Source organism: Thamnophis elegans, chromosome 5 (assembly GCF_009769535.1).
Source record: "Thamnophis elegans isolate rThaEle1 chromosome 5, rThaEle1.pri, whole genome shotgun sequence".
NCBI classification, from domain to species: Eukaryota; Metazoa; Chordata; class Lepidosauria; order Squamata; family Colubridae; genus Thamnophis; species Thamnophis elegans.
The window spans coordinates 44,828,171-44,850,592 of record NC_045545.1 but is presented as its reverse complement, the minus strand read 5'-3'; the positions used below and the strand labels follow the sequence as shown (position 1 = coordinate 44,850,592).

General features: G+C 40.0%; 1 protein-coding gene across 1 annotated transcript in view; it reads left to right on the top strand.

Annotated features, from left to right (window-relative positions):
- Positions 1 to 359: 359 nt before the first annotated feature.
- The window catches only part of RBM15 (RNA binding motif protein 15), a 29,147-nt gene continuing 7,084 nt past the window's right edge, over positions 360 to 22,422 (top strand). The window contains 5 exon segments of the mRNA XM_032218685.1: positions 360 to 1,539; positions 1,542 to 8,359; positions 9,332 to 9,380; positions 10,250 to 10,337; positions 12,539 to 12,666. Coding sequence (XP_032074576.1) covers positions 541 to 1,539; positions 1,542 to 3,356 — 2,814 coding nt within the window. The 5' untranslated portion in view covers positions 360 to 540 and the 3' untranslated portion in view covers positions 3,357 to 8,359; positions 9,332 to 9,380; positions 10,250 to 10,337; positions 12,539 to 12,666.

Genomic DNA, 22,422 nt, shown 5'->3' with positions numbered 1-22,422 from the left:
CTAAAAAAAACCTCGAAGCTGCGTCCACTGCAGGTCCCAACAACAAAAAAACTAACAACCCCGCCGCCCCGGCCGTCTCGTTCGTCTGTCAGACCCAAAGGCCCCACGTGGTCTAAGCACTTTTGCGCGGGTTCAGGCCGGCGGGGAAACTGAGGCCTTCCACAAAAACCGTCAATAAGAGCGTGGAGGGGGTGGGAAAACAAAGAGTTGGGATTCTTGCTTCCGCCAATGGGGTGGAAGTTCTTCCAGTTCGGGCCATTACCGCTCAAGAAATCGATGAGTGATTGGCCGTTCATCCAACGGCCTAGTGAAAGTAGCGTAGGAAGGCGAGATTTCTGTTTCCGGTGCTTGGAGCGCTTCAGATTCTACGCTTTTCTTCACCGACAGGTCCTTTGTGCAATGAACACGATGGGCTCCGATTAAACTGTCCAATGCCTGCCCAGTGGGCGGAGTTCCAGCCTGTCGGAGGTTCCAAGATGGCGGCGGGTGCGTGAGGCGCGATACTCCGCGCGCGATTCCCTCTTGTTGGCGCTTGCCGCCATGAAGGGCAAGGAGCGCTCGCCTGCCAAGGCCAAACGGTCCCGCGGTGGCGAGGATTCTTCTTCGGCGCGGGCCGAGCGGAGCAGTAAGAAGCCCAGCAACGGCGGTGGGAAATCTGCGGGCGGCGGCTCGGGCGAGGGCGGTGGCGGCAGTAGTCGGCGGAGCCTTCATCTGGAAAAAGCGAACCGGGCCAGTAGCCGTGAATATGAATCGGCCGCGGTGGGAGGCTCTGGGAGCGGCAGCGGCCGCCACGGCTACGGCGGGAGCAACAATAGCAAAAACGCGGAGTCTTCCTCGTCCTCCCGTGGTAGCAGCGGCCGCGGCGTCGATTCCCGCGCGCCCCCCGCCGACTCCGCCGGCAGCAGTGAGTACAAGACGCTGAAGATCAGCGAGCTGGGCTCGGCGCTGAGCGACGAGGCGATCGAAGATGGTCTCTTCCACGAGTTCAAGCGCTTCGGAGACGTCAGCGTCAAGATCAGCCGCCTGCCCCCGGGCACCGGATCCGGCGACGAGCGGGTGGCCTTTGTCAATTTTCGCCGCCCTGAGGATGCGCGGGCTGCTAAGCATGCTCGCGGCCGCTTGGTCCTCTACCATCGGCCGCTGAAGATCGAGGCCGTTTATGTAGGGGGCAGCAGCGGAGGGGGAAGCAGCCGGCGACGCGGCAGTCGCTCCCCAGCGCTTTTGGACAAGGAGTCTTCCTATGGGGCCTCAGCAGTGGGGGTGGCGGGGGCATCTCCTGCCACTATCAGGCACCCTGCCACTGGGGCCACCCAGAGGGCCCTCTCTCCTGTCGGCGGAGGAGCAGGCTTAGGGTACAGAGACTTCCGATTGCAACAGCTTGCCCTTGGTCGTTTGCCCCCACCGCCTCTGCCCCGGGAGCTGGAAAGAGAACGAGACTACAGCAGCTTCTATGATCGGGTGAGGCCCACGTACAGTCTGGATCGAGTTGCTGGAGTGGCGGCCGCTGCGTTTCGTGGGTTGGTACAGGAACGGCCACTGAAGAAGAGATCAGTCCTGAAGATGACCAGAGAGCTAATCGTACCCTGTTTCTGGGTAATTTGGATATATCTGTTACAGACTCAGACCTTCGTAGGGCTTTTGATCGCTTTGGGGTTATCACCGAAGTGGATATTAAGAGGCCATCCCGGGGGCAAACTAGTACATATGGATTTCTTAAGTTTGAGAACTTGGATATGGCCCACCGGGCTAAGCTTGCCATGTCTGGTAAAGTGCTGTTGCGCAATCCTATTAAAATTGGCTATGGTAAAGCAACCCCCACCACGAGACTCTGGGTGGGTGGTCTGGGACCCTGGGTACCTTTGGCTGCTCTTGCCAGGGAGTTTGATCGCTTTGGTACCATTCGTACCATTGATTATCGTAAAGGTGACTCATGGGCCTACATTCAGTACGAGAGTTTGGATGCTGCACAAGCTGCTTGTACCCACATGCGTGGCTTTCCTTTGGGTGGGCCAGACCGTCGCCTGCGTGTGGACTTTGCTGACACTGAGCATCGGTATCAACAGCCCTATTTGCAGCCATTGCAACTTCCACCCCCTGCTCACTATGAACTGGTAGCAGAAACATCAGCTTTTGGAGCGCATCGTGGAGCCCCACCAGATCCACTCCGAGGTGCTCGGGACAGAACATCACCACTGCTCTATGGTGACCGTGATAGAGACTTATATGCTGAACCAGACTGGGTGCCTCCTCCACCTCCAGTTCGGGACCGAGGCAACCGAGCATCTGTGTATGATGCACTTGAAAGTCTGGAACGGCGTCGAGATGGTTGGTCTCTAGAAAGAACTCGTGGGGAAAGAGAGCTTGGTAGTAGTAGAGACCCACCTAGGAAGCGAAGGCTAGTGGAGGATGGGGGTCGACATTTGGACCGATCACCAGATAGTGAACGTTCATCTTCATCTCGTAAGCGTCACTGCCCTGCTGTAGCATCGCCTCAAGATCGTAGTCCTGAAACAGGCTTAATCAGAGACCGCTATAACACTGATACTGATCGGCCCTCTTCTCGCCTACTCTTGTTGGATCATCCTTCACCAGTCAGAGAGCCACGTAAGGGGAGTTTGGAGAGAGGGCAGAATGAGAAGCGGGAACATAAGAGTTTGATGGAAAAAGAAAGGAAACACCGCACACTTGTATCAACTGCCATCCAAGAGTGCAAGAGTCCAGCTAAAAAGGATGAACATACTTCTGAAGGGAACAGTAGCAGTGGATCTCGGCTGAAGCCACCCCAAAAGCAGCAACAGCAGGATGGAACCTCAAAGTCGGGATTATCTACCAAACTCTGCCTAGCCTGGCAAGGAATGCTTCTGTTGAAGAACAGCAACTTTCCATCAAACATGCACCTACTACAAGGTGACCTCAGCGTAGCTAGCAATCTGCTGGTGGAAGGAACATCTGGTGGCAAAGTGGCCCAACTAAAGATCACACAGCGTCTTCGTTTGGACCAGCCCAAGTTGGATGAAGTTAACCGCCGTATCAAAGTAGCAGGACCCAATGGATATGCTATTCTCCTTGCTGTGCCTGGTACCACAGACAACCGTGCCTCATCTGGGGCTGGTGAAGCTAATACCACCTCTACCCAGCGGCCATTAAGAAACCTGGTTTCCTACCTTAAACAAAAGCAGGCAGCTGGAGTGATAAGCCTCCCAGTAGGAGGCAACAAAGACAAAGAAAACAGTGGGGTCTTGCATGCTTTCCCCCCCTGTGATTTTTCTCAGCAATTCCTGGATTCTACAGCAAAGGCCCTGGCTAAGTCGGAGGATGACTATTTGGTCATGATCATTGTTCGTGGTGCATCTTAAAGTCTTAATGCTTTCTGTGCTTATCCTGCTGCTTCATACAACTCCCCCCTCCTCCAGTGTCTGCCAGGTGCTAAGCCTTAGCCAACACCCTAAGTATAATTTTTGATCTGTAGTTACTCTTATTTTCCCTTTATTTTCTATAAATTCTAGAGAGCAGATATATTAACTGTTCGCTAGGCTACCCTCAACTGTCTTGCTAGTGACAGTATAGCAAGAAGGGATGGCCTGCTTTCACTAAAATATGAAACATTGAACAAGCTTGCCTCCCTCTTTTTTTTTTTACTTTTTAACTTGTCCTTGTTCATTTCACAACTTTAAAGTAGCTATAAAATCTTTTCCTATACTTACATTCTAAATTGCCATACTTAAAACATTCATGATTCATACCCATTCTGAGCCCCACAGCTTCCATAAAACTATAGTTATGATTTCAGATTAATTCCTAGTTTACAAAATGTAAAATTGAATTGAATTAACTCACGGTTGAGTCCCTGATACTGCTGATATTAAGCCTTCATGGTGCATTGCAGTTTTCTTTCAGCTGGGTTTTCAGTTTTTGTTCCCAAATTCAGAGAAATGCGTACCCTTGAAAAATGTCCCTAAATGGTATTTGCTTTTTTGATTTTTTTAAAACTTGTGTGCATTTAAGGGTTGTGGTTGTAATGAGAGCTTTACTATAACCCATGAACATCATGAACTTCTGTATTAAAGAAGCAGGTGGTTAATGGTATCATTGTTTTTGCCCATTACTAATTGTAATAGGCACAATGAATTCTAAAGTATAACGGGAACGCAACTTTCAAAGATGGCACTTAACTTTTGTGAAAAGTTCTGCCACATAACCATTTCAATTATCATTCTATCCCTGTGGAAATAGAAAGGAAACTTACCTGCTCAATATTTTTCAGGTAAAATATAGGCATTATGCGAGGTTTTATAGTCTGGTTTGCACTGTTTTAATCTTGACACTTGCATTCACCTTATATTTCTAAATGTTGGGGAAGCAATTCAGTTTACTAAAAGAACACAATTTGATTGAAAGTAAGCCTATAAAAGCAGTCATTTTTTAAAATATGTGCTAAGACTTAGGAGGAAAGAATCAACAGTTTAAATGTGTCACTTTTTGCTTGGTCTCTTCTCTAGTCCAATGTTTTCGTTCCTTTGTAAAGCCGCTGTACAGTAACAATGTTTCTCATGTGTAAACCAATTCTCAAGTTTGAATAAGTACAATTACGATAGTTGAAAAAGTGGCCTAATGAAACACTGCTCAGTGAAATATTGGGAAACATACTATTCTTAAAGTATTTTTTTCAAGTAGAGCCTCACTTCTGAAACTATTACACCCTTTCACTCTTTTAAGAATGTGGGTACAGTAACCTAAGTCCCACAATTCTGAAATATAAATTGTTCTGTAATAAATGAAACTTGGAACTGTGAACCAAATTAAATCTAGCCACTGTTATAGGCAGAGTCACTAAGACAAATTTGTGTTGCCTGTACTGCATAACATTATTGGATTATCCATATTACTGCATTTGTCAAATTCAATATGCTAGTGGCTACATAAAGAGTTTTCTTAGTGTATTTATTTGGAGAGTGAATTTGCTCTATGTTGAACTAATATATTAATTTAAAAGCCATCCTTGTATTTTTGGGAAAATCTTTAATATCAGATTCGAAAGTCAAACTTGTTGGCACTAGTATGCATACTGATGTGCTCTCCTTGTTAAAAAATCCTTTGGAACTTGAATTTGAGGTAAAGTGAACATACTGGCATTTTAGGCAACTTTTGGGAACCGGTGTTGGAAAACTCTACACCATGGATTTCTTTTTCTATTTTAATTGAAAATTATGTTCAATGCTGCTTCTTATGATTTGAACTGGGTAAAGGATATGTGAAATGGGCAATTCAGTTTTCCAAACCTTTATCTAAGATTATTTTTTAAGAAAGAAGATAATCCAGTAACAGCTATAGAAAGAAAAAGAATGTTAGGAGTCCAATTTAGACTAAAACGATAACCAACATTGGATAGCTCAGCACTTAGTTATAGCTGCTGTAGCTTTTTTTTTGTATTAGGATAACAGCAGTACAATTATTCATTTGAGCCAACCTCCAAGACTTCAGCATAGCAAAAGTTAAGTTTTGTGACACATCTGTATGCAGAAAAAAAGAATTGTGATCTTTTGTATATGGTATTATGAAGCTTTAGGGCAATGTATATTTGAATGATGCACATGTTCAGAAATTTGTTTCTAGAGTTATAACATTAGGATGAAGAATGTTTTTTTTTTCCTGAGAGTCACTTAATACCACTTTTGGGGGAACTGGAAAGGAAAATCTTAGTTGGCATGTTGTCTTTAGGATTTAAATTCTATAATTAGAGACTTAAAAGTTGCCCTCCCTTTTAAAGTTAACTAGGAGCTTTGCATTTTGACAGTTCATCATACGTGGTTGGCTGTCAGTGGAGTATCAATTTAAGGCTACCTCATTTACCAGGATCCACTTTTGTGTTTATACAATTGCCTCCCAATTTTAATTGTCAAAATTTATTGGCATTTTAAAAGCCAATATATTTAGCATGGATCTTTTCTTCCCAAGATATATAAGGGGGAAAGGAAGAAGCCTTCCTTAGGAATTTAAACAAGTAGTAGGAGTTTGACTATGTTTTAAGAGTAAAAGAATGTAGGAATACATCTGAATTGGATAAAAATGGAAAGGTTAAGGGTAGCCACATAAGCATACAAAATAATAATCCATGTAGGGTGCCTGATTGAATGGTTTGCAAAATTGTAAAGTAATTTGATGTATGTTCATTCCTTGCTTTCGGTTTTCCCCCTATAGAGCAAACAATATTAGCTGCTCCAGATGTGTCACTGAAGATAAACATGTCCCTTTACATTATCCAAACTAAAGTATTTTGGAACAACTAGAAAAATGCACACAGATGTGGGATGAAGAGAATCTGATGCATATTTTAGCTAGTTTTCTCCAGTAAGTAAAGAATCTGTAGTTGGAGATAACATAGCAATGTGAAAAAATACACTTACAAACAGAACACTAAATTTCTTGTTCTTGTTTGACTTTTTGAAAGTGAGAGAAATTGTGTGAATTGTGAAAATTCAGTTGATTTTTCTCCTGTATGTTTTTTTAAACTAGTACAGCTTTTTTTTTCAATCTCTACCCTATATTTTAACTCCCTGAACTACTATTTGTGCATTTATATACAGATGTTAATTCATTTCAAAAGCTTTGTGCCAGTGAAGGGTGATTGGTGCTTTCAGACATTACCTAGAACATTAATAGCCTTGTAGTTGGAACAGTTATCTGTAAATGCAGGGGGAAAACAGATCTCTTGTAAACATTTGTACTGAATAACCTCTTCTTTCCTCCTGAAAGCAAGGCTAGTGAAGTGCTGAAGACCACAAGGGATTTCAAACTCTAATGGACCTTTGCGAAGAAAAGCGTTGGCTTATGTGGAATTTACATGGGCCTCATGGAAGAAAGCTTATCTGTTTAGTATTTGTGCATTTTACTAAAATGGCAGCTTAAAAAGTTGTGTATCTGCTATTTGTGATGCCAATGCCCATGTTTTAAAGTGGAAAATTGACCTCTTTGCTATGTGCTGTGTACACAAGATTTCTGCAAAAGTAAAGGAAAAAAAACCTTTTATGGCTCACACAGCTTAAAATAGCTGTCACTCAAAACATGCGCTCACAGTCGAGCTGATTTTGTTTCATTCTAAATAAATTGTTTCTTTTGAGGAAAGTGGTTTTTCTGCCTGGAAATGAATTGACGACAAACCTTTGACCCCTTTGTTTGCAGCTGTGGGGGTACTTTACAACTGCTCCTGCTGCTCCTCCTCCTCGATCTGATAGTTGTGGGTCTCAGACAAGAAACAGGGAAACCTTCGCTTTGATATTGACCATCTTTTGTATCAGATCTGAAGAAATCTAGTTTGTTGTGTTGCTGTGTCCTCTTGTGTACGGTGAATGGGGATCAATGGCTGCTATCTCCTCATCTTTACGAGGAAATGGTGCTGTTGCTGGCATGCAAGAAGCAGGGAAAGCATCTTGAGTCTCAGAACAGTGTGCAGATCTGGGACTTTGTTGATTTTGAAGAGCTGGAGTTCCTGAATTTTAAGTTCTTGATTTATTTTGTTCACCTAACTTGTTTGGCCTTAGTTCTGATTTTAATTTGAAGAAAGTTTGAAATTGCTTTGCATCTTGCTCATAACCTTTTCACCAAATTGAAAAGAAAAAGTAACTCATAAAAAAAATTAAATGATAGCGCGTTTCCAGACACAGTTGAAGAGCTCCTCCCCCACCAGGGGCTTTTCTTCAGAGTTATGCAGTCCTGGGTGTAGTTCTGAATGGAAGAAGAGTTCCTGAGAGCTAGAGCGCTGTCATTTAAAACCTGTACGATTGTTATTGGTGCTCTTACTTGACCCCGTTTTGAAGCAAATGGTCTACACACCTTGGATGTGCATGCAACTTGATCGTTTCATAGGTACCGCTGCAAACTTTTTAGTTTGTAGTACAGATGATATCAGGAGGAAAAAAAAGTGGTGAAACTTTGAAAACAAATGTGCTATATTTCCTGCATTTGGGGATCTTGAGCTTTGGAAAGCTGTTCCCACTGTGCAGGAGTACAACTCTTTGCTGCAGGAGACTTCGGGGCACAGTTGACTACACATCACCAGAGGTCAAGAGGAAGCGAACAGTGCTGCACCTGCATCGTGGCTGCAGAAACTGCATTTGTTTCCCGAGTCTCTTAGAATTAACTAGTTGCCATTTGACATGCAGATGGAAGACACCTTGAAATGCAAGCTTGCTTTGGTTGCCTTGAAATGCTTAACCTATTGTGGATAAAGAACACTAGCGCGGTCCTATATCCATGCAGGATGATTGCTAGGCAGCAGGTGCTTATCAACCAAGGATGCTACGATTGTGTTCCACAAAATATGGGTTCCCATGGCAAACTGCTGTATAAAACTCTTAAACAGGTAAGGGGGTTTTAAGAGGTCAAAGTGAATTGTAATTATAAGGAACTGGGTTGACTGCTTTTAGGCTTTGCTCATTGTAGCCTTCCAAGTTCTTAAATTACTGGTTCTTACTAACTTTTACAATACCCCCTCTCCCAATGCAATGAGGTTTAGTACAATTAAGTATTAATTTGAACATCTAATGCCACTTTCATATTGATTCCCGAACTTTTAAAATGATGTAAGTAGTTGTGAGGGCTGAACATTTATGGCGACATTTCTGTTCAGCAAATTACAGAAGCTATTAAGGCTTGTATCAAATACAATAATCTCTAACGAGGTCCTTTCTCTGTAAGAAAAGTAATGTAAAAAAAGGTGGGCGTGTATTTATGGGTACATACATAATGAAATATATTTCTGTGGTGATTGGTCCCTTCTGTACAGTGAAAGACTGAAATGTGAAGATGCCAATTTTTAGATAATTCAATTTTTTTCAATAGTTAATTGAGATATGACCAGAAATAAATCAATCTGCTTATGGAATGCTAGAGGATATCAGTAGAAAAGCTACTTGGCAGAAATAGTTGTAATTCTAAACTTTAGAATTTTTCTTGATTGGTAAGTAACAGGTTCCAATAAGCATCCTTTATTGGAAGAAAGCAGCTAATTTTAATAAATAGATGAAAAGGTTTGGTTAAGTATCCTCTGTGATTGTAATCTAAAAATTGTATCCTAACTTGCTCCTGTCTACTCAGAAATAATTCATGTAAAATGGAATTCACTGCTACATATTTATAGAATTGCAGTTTAAAAGAGTTTCTGACGAGGGAATGATACAGTTGAGTTAGCAAACTGAAGAAGAGTCTTCAGATCAATTAAATCACAATATTTGATGTATTTTCCCTTTATTGTTCAATCCAGTATATAACTACAGTGCATTTGGTGCTGGGAAATGCTTTTAATAGCTGTTCCATAATAGTTATTTCTTCACAGGATTGGTCAGCCCCTCTGGACTGATAAGAGGGACATCTTTATCTGAAAGGTAACTATTTTTTCCATAAGAATGAAATGCTGCTTAGGTTGGCTTTGACTATGACATAAGAATATAAAAAATGGACGTAGCTGTGTAATCATTCAAAGCAGACTTGATAAACTTCTGAAACTGCATTTCCTTAGAGCACTGTCTTAAAATTATATACTGTAAAACTAAAGCGGAATAGCAGTTTTAATATTAAACAGCATTTAAGATACTAATTTTAGAAAATCTTACCAATTTCATCAGAGAACAAAATTATCCCACTAAAACCAATGAAATTGAAAAAATGATTAACTTTGGCTAATACTGTACATAACTTGTACAGTTAAAGGCAGCTTTTAGTTACCAATCCAAATATTAGGGCTATACAGTTTTAAGATTTCAGACAGTATTTCATTAAAAAAGACAATCTAAATGAAATATTGCCCCTCATCAGGATATACTCTGCAATGGTACAATAATCCTTATATTTCTCCATTTTTCTAGCAGAATATAACAAACCTAACACTTTGTTCTTAGATTTTGGAAAATAATTGCATTAAATCCATGTAGAATTCATGTTTCAACATAATGAACTACAAAGATAGCTACTCTGACTATATTTAATGTCATGATAAACCAAGGTTTATTGTAATGTGCATGACTTTATGAAGCCTCGGGATTATAATATATTCTTTAGGAAAATAGGTTTGTATAGCTTTTAGTTTGATTGTAGTTAAGTCATTGAATGCTCTGATGTTTGCATTAATTATACTACATTAACTTGTGTTTTGAATTGGCTTGTTTTAGAAATATTTATAATTGATATACAGCCAGAATCTCTAGTTCATATAAAATGAGATGTTCTGTTTAACTAGAGTTAAATGTTTCTACAGGCATTCTTGGGATCACGCAAAAAGAAAGATCCGGGCATTCTGTGATTGGTGTATGTCATGCAGTGACGTGCGGTGAGGTTTATAGTTGGTGAGGCACTGACACAGGTGTTTCAAAATTTTTTAGACTTGTGGACTTCAACTCCCAGAATTCCACAGCCAGGCATGCTCAGTTCCGATTTAAAGCGACAGAATTTCCCCTCCTTGCAAAATAAGTTTTCCTTCATTCTTTTTCTTCTCCCTCCCCCTCCTTCCTCCCTCTCTCCCTCCCCCCCTCTCAAACAGACACACGCACACAGAGAAGTTGGATCCCTCTCCCACTCACTCCCAAACAAACACAAACACAGAAGTTGGATTGGATATATTTTCCAATGGCTTAAAAGCAGCTCCTCTACCCTCCCCTGCTGCCTGATCTGAGCCTTTGATTGCAGACGGAGCCACGTTGCCTTTTCAAACTTGTAATCAGTGAAGCTGGGCTTATATACTTTTATCCAGCTGTGTGTGTGTGTGTTTGTGTGTTTGAAAAGGCAACGTGGCTGCATGCAATCAAACTTTTTCAATTCCTCCCCCTCCCCACACACACACCTTTTCCAGCTGTTTCAGAGAGGATTTCAACTCTGCTCTTGCCTGCCATCATGAAAAGAAAAAAAAATGTAAAAAGAGAAAGGCAAGAGCTCTGAGGTCAGACTGAGCTAGTTGCTCCCAGAGAATTCTAAAAAGCCTCTAAAAAGTGCCCCTACAGGAGGCGAGAGAACCATGTGCCTCCTTTGCATAAGGAATTTTTCGCCTTTTAACCCTTGCTTAACTCTGCTCAAGTGATCATAAAGATAGACTAAAGGAGGCACGTGGTTCTCTTGCCTCCTCCTGCAGTTAAGCACTAAGCAGAGTCATTCACTGTGACTCTGACAGCAACTATCTTAGCCTTTTTCCTTTTAAATTTGTTTTTCTTTTTCATGATGACTTGAGGTGAGGCCCTGCCTCTCCTGCCTCCCCTGACTGCACGTCCCTGATGTCATGCAATGATTGACTTTGTGTCCATAGTCTTTTTTTTAGACTGCAAATTATGTTATTTTTTCTACATTAATTTAGCAATGGAGCTAAGATTGCTCCATTATTTTATCCCAGATATGATTAGATGAAAGGGGGGGAGCCTTCCTGATTGTAACATTAAAATTAATTGATCAGGAAAGATGGCTGCTAATTGGCTGAAGTTAAACAGGACATCGCTAGGGAAATAGGGCTTCAGGCTAAATCAGGCATTCAAAAACTATCCCAGAAGATAATGATATCCGTAATGGTTGCTAGAAGCTATGCAATTACTGTGATAGTTTCTGCAGTTGAGATAGAACCAGGTTTGGTTAAAGGATATCTTTGCATTTTAAAAAAATACCTTTATAAAGTATTTTTACAAATACTTTGATTCCAGACTTAAGCATATTTAGATAAAATCCTTTGAAAACAGTGGGTCTTTATTCCTGATTAATTTGCATCAAATTGATTTCATTTATTTTCATTAAATAATTTAAATTTTGATCTAACTGGAGAATTAGTTCCAGTTTAAAGTTGTATTATGCGTAAAGGGGATACGGTTGGCACAAAGGTCGGCAGTTTGGCGGTTCGAATCCCTAGTGCGGCATAATGGAGTGAGCTCCCGTTACTTTTCCCAGCTTCTGCCAACCTAGCAGTTCGAAAGTACGTAAAAATGCAAGTAGAAAAATAGGAACTACCTTTGGTGGGAAGGTAACAGTGTTCCGTGCGCCTTCGGGTTCAGTCATGCTGGCAACATGACCATGGAGACGTCTTCGGACAGCGCTGGCTGTTCAGCTTTGAAACGGAGATGAGCACCGCCCCCTAAAGTTGGGAACATCTAACACATATGTGCAAGGGGAACCTTTACCCTTATGTGTAAAGGTTTATCACATATAATGAAGTATAGGATTTGATACATGATAAGAAAGTATTCATCATAGTGTGGATGCTATAATCCTAATCTACAAGTGGAATTTTTGAAAGGTATTTAAGAAAGCAAGATCCCAAGTTAATTACCTTTTAGGCTTCCTCTGTGTGAGTAGAGTTCACTTTTTGAGTAAAGCAAGAATTATATGGGGGCGGACCTGCAGACCAGGATTTTAGAGATGCTTACGTGGGACATGGGCAAAAAAAGGTTGGGAACCATTGATTTAAAGCCAATTATTATTTAGTATGGCAGGTGGGGTTGGAATCAAATTAAAAATATGAAAATAAAATTTCTTGATTATATTCTTAAATTAAATTTGCATGCTTCTTGAACAGGATGAACATTTCAGGCAAATCCCTGGTGTTTTCCAAGTGCATTATTTACTAAGTTACTGTCCCCAGGAGCCTGCATGATAATCTTGGTGTTAAGTCTTCAACAAGGCAAATGGAAATGCCCGCTGCTGGTAGGTTCTGGTGATGACAGACTTTAATTATTAAGGACAGTAATGATTGGACTTTAACTCAAAGAATAATAGGGCATGGAAGATATCACAGCTTCTATGCACTACTGACGGCATGTCTATGTACCAAGACATTCAAGTACCACTAAATGCATTTTATACCTTTGAGATGCAAAATGCATTCAGTGGTACAAAGATAACTTGCACAGTGTGCTGTGTGTATGTTCATTTCTACTTTCCATCATGTGTTACATACTTAAGATAATTTGTAGTGATAAGGTATCTTCATTTCTAAATGAATCTGAAGTATTTAGGAAAATATATCAGAAGCTGCAGTTTATTTAATTATTTATTAGATTCTCTCTCCCCCCCCCCCCATTACCTTTTAAGTTCCTTCCTTTTATTTTTCCCACAATAACAATCCTGTGAGGTGAGTTGGACTGAGAGAATGACTGGCCCAGAGTCACACAGTTGGCTTCTGTTGTATGTATTTGGGTTTTGGTTTTGAATCCAGGAGACATAAACATTGCACATTACTACAAATTGTATCACACCATTACATTATCATTTTAGTCAAACTTAGGCATGCTGAGTGTATAAGAGGTATTTTTTTAAAAAAAATCTTAGAGGATAAATGTCTTGGGTTGAAAAGGCAGGGTTAACAGCTAATTGACTTAGCGGTTGGAAGTGGAAGACACAGAGAGCACAAAAATCATTTTGAGGATATATCTCTTTAGTTCCTTTTTAAATCTATTCATGGTGCTTAATTATTGTGGCTGGTGATATGTGTGTGTGTGTGTGTATAATAGTGAACAAAATGGCAAACAATGTTAAAGTTTTACTACAAAATTAAAGAGTAGACTTAGAGATCTGGGCTGGAAAAATCTGAACAAGCATCAGAGTTAATATTTTTCTTGCTCTCTGTGCTGCTACCTAGTGGTTGTTGGATAATTGCAGACCAGTTATTGTATTTCTATGCTATGCTATGAGAAAGGACCCTCTAATGACAGATGAGATTGGGGGCAGTAGAGTGGCAGCACAATTGAAACATAAAATGCCCTGGACTTAAAAACATCACTGTTTCAGCAGCTTATGATATGCAATATTGTTTATAAGAAGAAAGATCCCCCAAATTAGGAATTCCATTAATATATTGCTATCCACCAAAATGTTCTCAAATATTTTGGAAAGCTTTCCAGAAAATTTTAGATGACTGAAGCAAGGTGTTGGAGACCCTTTAATTCCTAGATTAAATTGGATTTTTTTTTTTCTTGCACCTTTGCCTACTTATGTCAAACACTTTTTTTGCCAGCATGGAACTGAACAATTTTTTAAACTATCCATGTTCTAAGTTTTTGTCAGACACAAAAGATTCAGCAAAATTAATGTATTGTTAACAGCCTATGCACAGACTTCAATTGGCACAGGAGTCAGTTAACACCTGCTTAGAATTAAATAAAGGTCAGTGGCACCCAAGGGGGGTTTGGACTTAGTTCTCTCGGTGGCTACTAAGTAGGGTTTCTAGGCTGATCCGTGTTTTCACTCCCCTCCCCCCTAGATTCTAACATCCCTTCTAGAGTTTTAAAGGCAAATTGCCTTGAAGAAATGTTAAGAATTGGTAAGGTTACAGAACATTATAGGAATATTTCTATTGATCTATTTCATAAGATAGAAGAGTGAATCTAAAACTTCAGGAAGGCTTCTTATAGCATCCTTTTTATTTATTTATAAAATTTATGTATTTATTTATAACATTCATTGGACACCCATTTTACCATAGATTAACTCTGGGTGGCTTACAGTTACATTTACAGATAAAACATAAAAAGTTAAAATCAGTCATTAAAACCAAGGACACAAAGGGGGAGGTGCCGGGGTGAAATCTGCCTGGTTTGGCCCAACTGGTAGGGACGGCTGTGAGCTGCGCAATCTTCGGAAGCTTTTTTCCCGCTTTTAAAGGATTTTTTTCCTGCCGGTTTGGGCGAATAGGCAGGAAAAAAAAATGCTTTAAAAAGCTGACGATTGTGCAACTCACAGCTGATCCATGCGATTGTAGGAAGCTTCCCCCTCCCCACTTTTAAAAACCTTTTTTTCCCTGCCTATTTGCCCAAACTGGCAGGAAAAAAATGTTTTTAAAAGTAAAAAAAGTTGGCCATACCCACCCAGTCACATGACACCCCCCCCCCCCAAGCCATGCCCACAGAACCAGTGGCAAAAAAAAATAGATTTCACCACCGGGAGGTGGGATCTGTTTTGTTATTTGTTTTGTTTATAGAAGAATTGGGTGATTGTCAGTACTGGGTTATGGCTAAGCTGCACTTTAATTACAATTATTGGAGAATAACTATCAGGATCATTTCTTCTTGTACTTCATACATTAAGAGTACTTTCTTGCTGATGTTTTCAGGAATGTAGGGATTTGCAGTTCTTTGGATTCAATTTACAAAAAAATGGCTTGCATCACATGAGAATGAAAAGCAGCCATGCCTTTTCACTGGATTGTTCAGTCATGGAAAAAGGTGGCTACTTAAAACAACAACTGCAGACTGCTGCTACATTTGTGGCCTCGCATGCTTTGAAATATTTTTTAAAATCAAATCCAAAGCAAACAGCTTCAGAGAATCGTTCATGTACCTCGATCCTAAGCATAGCAAAAGATTGCATCATGAGGAGGAGAGGAAGTTTATAACATTATTTAATAAACATTGACAAAACAAAGTTCTAGGCCACTTTAAAGAATGATACTTCCACTTTGATCTTTTAAGTATAGTAAAGGAATTGTGTGTGCACAGAACTGTAATCACTATCCTAGATATAACTATTGCTCAGTTATACTTATTTTTTCCCACAAAAATTTTCTTCTTGTGTTAATGATTTTATATTAGAATGAATCTAACCAACAAGGGATATGTTTGAACACAGCCTCTAGCAAATGGAATCAGAATGATAATGCTGGTTGGAGTAAACTTATGTTTATTGATTTTATTTTATATTCTAAATTTCCATCCTATTTATATTTAAGCAACATATTTACATCAAGCTACTCTGTTTAGAGACAGGCCTCATAATTGGCTGACAATCTGAGAATGATCCTGCATAATCATATGTGTTAAATTCTGTAGAAAGTGGTGATGATTAAGGTAAATTATGATGGGACAGTGTTGAAAATGTCCACTGATTAAACATTTAACCCAGGCATGTCCAACCTTGGAAGCTTAAAGACTTGTGGATTCAATTCCCAGAATTCTCCAGCCAGCCATGCTGGCAGGGGAACTCTGGGAGTTGCAGTCCACAACTCTTAAGATTGCCAAGGTTGGACATTCCTGATTTAACCTTTCCAGTGAATGCGATAGTACAGGTGCAGCAGATTTGAAAAGAAGGAAAGAGCCAGGAAGAAGGTGTCACTTCAGTGCACGTTGTACTGTATTTCATTCATTTGATTTAAAGAACCATTCTAGAAGCTAAAACACTGCAAAAAATAGGGTTCAGAATTGTCTTATTCTGTGGATGACATCTTAGGCAACTAGTAATAGTAAATATAGGAAAAACAATGTATTTGTATTTTTCTTCCCAGTCTGACGAAAACTGGGAATTGGTGATTCTAAAGATTATATACAATCCTTACAATACCATAAATCATATAAACACACTTTGACAAGTTGAAACAATGCTTTTGCAGTATCTGCATGGAAAAATGGCAATATCATAAAGAAGCACAAATCTCATAGTGATGAATTAGACCAGGGGTGTCAAACTCGTGCCATCACATTTTATCACGTGACATATTGCAACTGCCCCTCCCTCACTAAATATGGGGTGACATGGCCAGCACATCTGGCCTGTTGCCCTCGAGTTTGACACTCCTGAATTAGACTATTAGCAGAATTTCAGCTGACATAAATTCCATGATGACACACTTCACACTGGCATGCTTGGAGTCAAGATTATTTCCCTTGCTTTTTTTATTAAAGAGGAACAAGTTTATGCTGAAAAAGCTGAGGAACTAACTATATTTCTTGCTATGTTTGTAAAGCAATTTGGATGAATCAGGTATTTTCTGGGTAGGTTTAGTCAACTGATTTTGTTAATACTGAGATCCATTTCAGTACTTTGTTTTCACCTCTACGCCTCAGGAGAAGATTCTCATTCAGAGTGGGCCTTCAGCAAATAAACAACTTTTAAGCTTAACAAATGATAAGCCTGGAATGAGGATTGGAATGATGTAAGCAATATTTTGCATCATTATAATTCAGTCTTAGGGAATGAAACTGGTAGGCACTCTTAACCAATGCCATCAGTCATGGTGCTGCACACTTGGGATTTTGAACAGCCAGATAATGTCCAAGACCAAGAAAGATAACGAGCTAAGCCTGAAATGGAAAAGAAACTTGAATATATGAGAAACCAACATGAATGATTCAAGGGTTGTATTCCTTTAACTGATATTGCCATCAGATAAAATAATACATTCTTCTATTTTCACATGCAGTGCAGCAATGGGATTGCTACCTGCTAGAGTGTAAATATGTTTTTGAATTGGTCTGAGTTCCTTCACATGGCTAGGAAGTTAGCAGTTGCAACTAGCCAAGCAAACAAAGCACACATGACACAAGAAAACAACTACCTCAGATTCCAATTGGAAGCATTAAATATACAAATAGAAAAGTGTATCAACGTTGGTACTTTTTCTAAAAGTTTCACAGCAAATGTAAGTATAAAAAGGATACAACATGCAAGATTTAATCTGTTCTGCTGGTTCAGTGTGAAAAAGCTCTATTCACTAAGTAGAAAGCCTATTTCACATGCTCCATACTTCTTATTTAGAAGCATGTGTTCATGCAGGATATAATGCTTTTCCTTGTTTAGACAAATTATTAGATCTGACTATTTTACTTTTCTAGCTATTGACCTGTGTTGAATTTCAACTATATGGTCAGTGGCTGTGTTAGCTTGGGAATTCTAGCCCAATGCATTTGTAAAATAGATACAATTGGTAATGTTTATCCAAATTGCATGGCAGGCACAGATATTTCCTATTATCTATGAGCTGATTTTTATATTAAAACTGATAAGATATAAGTACAATGGATATAAAAAGTCTATATAGATAGACCTCAGCTTGCAACAATTCGTTGAGTAACTTAAGTTACAGTGGCATTGAAATAGAGACTTATGACCATTTTGCACACTTAGGACTGTTGCAGTATCCCCACAGTCATGTGAACAAAATTCAGACACTTGGCTACTGACTCGTATTTATAACAGTTGTAGTGTTGAGTAACTTCAAAGATAACCTGGGGTTATCTGATCACCTTTTGTGACCTGACAAAGTCAATGGGGAAGCCAGATTAACTTAACAAACATATGACTGACTTAACAAACTGCATTGATTCACAACTGTGGCAAGAAAAGTCATAAAATGGAGCAAAACTCCCTTAACTGTCTTGCTTACCAACAGAAATTTTAGGCTGAATCGTGTTTGTAAGTTGAGGATTATCTGTACACCCCTGTTAAAATGCCAGATTTGTGAGATGTAAAAAAGAACAGACCAAGATAAATCACTTCAGATTTTTTCCACCTTTAATATAAACTATAAGCTGTTCAATTCAATTGAAAAGCAAATCATTTAGAGGGAAAAATAAAAATAAAGCACCTACAATAAACTGGTTGCATAAGTGTACCTTAGACTAACATTTTATTGAAGCATCTTTTGAGTTTATGACAGTATTCAGTCTTGGGGTAGGAGCATACCAGCATGGCATATCTGGCCTTGGGAATTTTGCCTACTACTTGCAAATCAGTCAGATTGCAAGGGCATTTGTGCACAACCTCTTCAGGTCACCCTAGAGCAGTGATGGCGAACCTATGACACGCGTGTCAGTGCTGACACACGTAGCCATTTGGGGTGACACGCACAGGATTTCATGCGATTCATCCTCGGCTCCTGCACGGCCGCCGAGGATGAAAGAATCTGTGCTGGAGGAACGGGGGGGGGGCGGGACGTGTGATCTCCCACGCCCACACTCACTGTATTGCCGCCGCCCCTTTCTGAGCGCAGGGGCTGCTGGTAAGGCGTGCGTGCTGTGCGCACACACGTCATCAGCGCGGCAAGGGAGGACCTGCAGGAGAGGAGCGCGGGAACAGTGCGCGCCTCTCTCCAGTCAGGCCGGCACAGAGAGTCTACTCCTGGGACTGTCGGTTACGACCGCATCACAGCAGGGACCAGCGGAGTGCCAACGGGAACTGTGAGCGCCATTAGCAGCAACTATTGGGGTGCCATGGACTTGTAATTGCCCACAATAACTGAGATAAGTGAGGGGGAGGTTGTGTTAGCTTGTTAGGCTAGTTAACCCCTAATTGGCTATCTATAATTCTATCTGCTGTCACTGGCCCACTGATGGAGCACCCAAAAAATAAAAAACAAAGGTTAAGTAAAGGGAGTGGTAGTGGCAGTGGCCGACCCTTTCAAGAGACATGGAGCGAGATGTATGGCATTATAGAAAAAAATGGCAGATCATTTTGCGTTCTATGTACTGAAACGGTAGTAAGCAGAACATGGAATATAAATAGACATTTTGAAACTAATCATTCCCAGCTCTTGGAAAAAAGTGAGGATGAAAGGAGGGAATACATTTCCAGGAAGCTACACCTTTATAAGAGCCAATCTAACTCCATCCTTAAATTTATGAAAGGCTCTACAAATTTAAACTCTGCAAGTTTGAGCATTGCTCACTCCATAGCTCAGCATGCAAAAGCGCTTAACAAAGAAGTTACTAAGCAGGTATGTTAAATAATTTGTTTTTGGTTTATTAAATACAATTATATATTGCAATTATACATTTTTGTAGTTTAAACTATAAATTGCGCAAAATTATGTTTTGTCGAAGTGACACACAACGCGAGTTATGCTCGATTTTTTGCCGATTTTTGACACACCACGCCAAAAAGGTTGCCCATCACTGCCCTAGAGATTTTCAATTGGAGTCAGGTCCAGGCACTGCCTGACCCATTCCAGAACTTGGATTATCTGGGGAAGACATTATTTTGTTGATTTGGAGATATGCTTTGGGTCCTTGCCGTGCTGAAAGGTGAAATTCCTCTTCATCTTCAGCATTTTAACAGAGGCCTGAAGGTTTTTGTGCCAGAATTGACTGATATTTGGAACTATTCATAATTCTCTCCCCCTTGACTAAAGCCCTTATTCCAGCTGAAGAAAAGCAGCCCCAAAGCATAATGCTGCCACCCCCATGCTTCACTGTGGGCACAAAACAGCACTATTACAAAACACAGTGTATAAAACAACACTGATGTGCAGTGTTTTTTACACCAAACATACTTTTTGGAATTATGGCCAAAAAGTTCAATCTTGATCTCATCAGGACCATAGCATATTTTCCCCACATGTTTTTCTCAGACTTGATAATAGGTTTTTGTAAATGTAGCCGGGCTTGGATGTTTTTTCTTTGTAAAGAAAAGGCTTCCGTCTTGCAACTCTACCCCACACCCCAGACATGAAGAATACGGAAGATGGTTGTCACATCTAGTACACCATCAGTATTTTCCAGAAATTCCTGCAGTTCCTTTAATGTTAGGTTAGCAGGAGCTAGGACGAGGACAGCACCTCTCACCCTGTCACATGGAGCTCGGGTCTTGAAATAGGTACCATTTCAGTGGGAAGATAACAGTATTCTGTGATGTTATGCTGGCCACATGACCTTAGAAATGTTTTCCGAGAGCTCTGACTCAATGGCCTTAAAATGAAGATGAGTACTGCCCCCTATAGCCAGCAACGACTAGCAGAGTAAAATCCACAGACACTCCTTTTTAACCTTTATTGTTGCTATAGGCCTCTTGGCAACCTCTTGGACCAGTTTCCTTGTTGGTTTTTCATCAAGTTTTGGAGGGACATCCAATTCTTGGTAATGTCACTGCTGTGTCATATTTTCTCTACTTGCTGATGACTGTCATCACTATAGTTCCATGGTATATCCAATGTATGGAAAAAAATTTGTACCCTTCTGACTGATACCTTCCAATGAGATCCATTTGATGCTTTGTAGGCTCTGTACAGACCATGGCTTCTACTATAAGAGGCAACTGAGCAGATATCAAATAATAACAACAGCAACAATAATGAGATATCGACCTGGCCATCGAACCTACATGATTATGGGGCACTTGGTATCATGTCCAAAATTTTTACAAAATACATCAATAAATTGCAGCTTCCTGCAATAACACCAGTGGAACTGCAAAAAAAAAAAAAAAAAACGCTACTCAGAACATTGTAAATCTTAAGAAGGTACTTGGTTGATATCTAGGATGCTGGCAGCAACCCATATCAACTATCTGCACCAGTCAATAATAGTTGTGATACATTTTTAAATGTTCAGTTGACTTAAGTTTTATGTTTAATGAATAAAGGTTTATAATAATAATCTAACTAAAACAGCTGGGCATCCAGTTCTTGCTAATGTCACTGCTGTGTCATATTTTCTCTACTTGCTGATGACTGTCATCACTATAGTTCCATGGTATATCCAATGTATGGAATATATGGGCTTGATCAGAGGCACTTTAATTGATGGCAGGTATCTACTGTCAACCTGTACATGGCTATTTAACATCACTTTGAATGTTATTGGTTACCGTGTTTCCCCGAAAATAAGTCTTATTTTCTTTTGACCCTTGAAATAAGCACTTGGCCTTATTTCCGGGGAAGTCTTATTATTTTTGAGGTGCAGGAGGCGGTGAGTGTGGTCACCTCATGGCTGCTGCTGTGTTGCAATATTTTCAGGGAGGGCTTATTTTCGGGGGAGGGCTTATTTTAGCACATGCACTCAAAAGCCTGATTGGGCTTATTTTCCGGGGAAGACTTATTTTCGGGGAAACAGTGCCATAGCCTGACTTCTGAAAAGGATGGGCACCCTTATGCAGCCATGTTATTGTAAGTATTTCATTTTTATTTTCTCCCCTAAAAAACTTAAAATTGATTTTCAGATGTTCAGCTTAAAGGTTGTATTAAAAGTGGAAAAAATTCTGAAGTGATTTATCCTGGTCTGATTTTTTAAAATCTCAAAAACCTGAAATTTTAACCAGGGGAGTGTAGGCGTTTTATATCCACTCTATAACACCCCACCCCCACATATTTTATGTTTCACCTCAATCACATATTAGGAAGTGATATAAATTCACCACGTATATGTAACAAACTACAATGATTTTCAGATCTGAACAAATGCAGTCCTATTATATAAACTTTGTAACGTGAGATAAGCACATTCATATAATAATTCAAAGGTTTTATTTTACTTTTGAGTGAATATTCCTTGTTGGACATAAACCAATTGAGTTTTCTAATTCTGGTAACTATCGATATACCTAACTTTCTCCAGTTCCACACTTTCAAGAAATATTGGAGTACTGCACCCATAGATCTCCTAACAGGGGGTCTTGTGGATGTTGGACTGTAAGTCCTACCTGTGTTATTTGAAAATTAAAAGGAACTCATAATCGGACATTTCTGGAGAACATTGTTTGGAAAAGTTTGGAGTAAGATCAAAGGAGTGAAAATGACTTCTGTTCTCAAACCTTTCTCTTAGGTACACTAAAAACCTCAACGTGCAGGTAATTTTCGACTTACAAATTTGTTACCACAAAGTTATAGCAGCACTGAAAAAGTGACTTATGACCATTTCTCACATTTATGACATATGACATGGTCATATGATCAAAATTCAGACACTTGGTAACTGACAT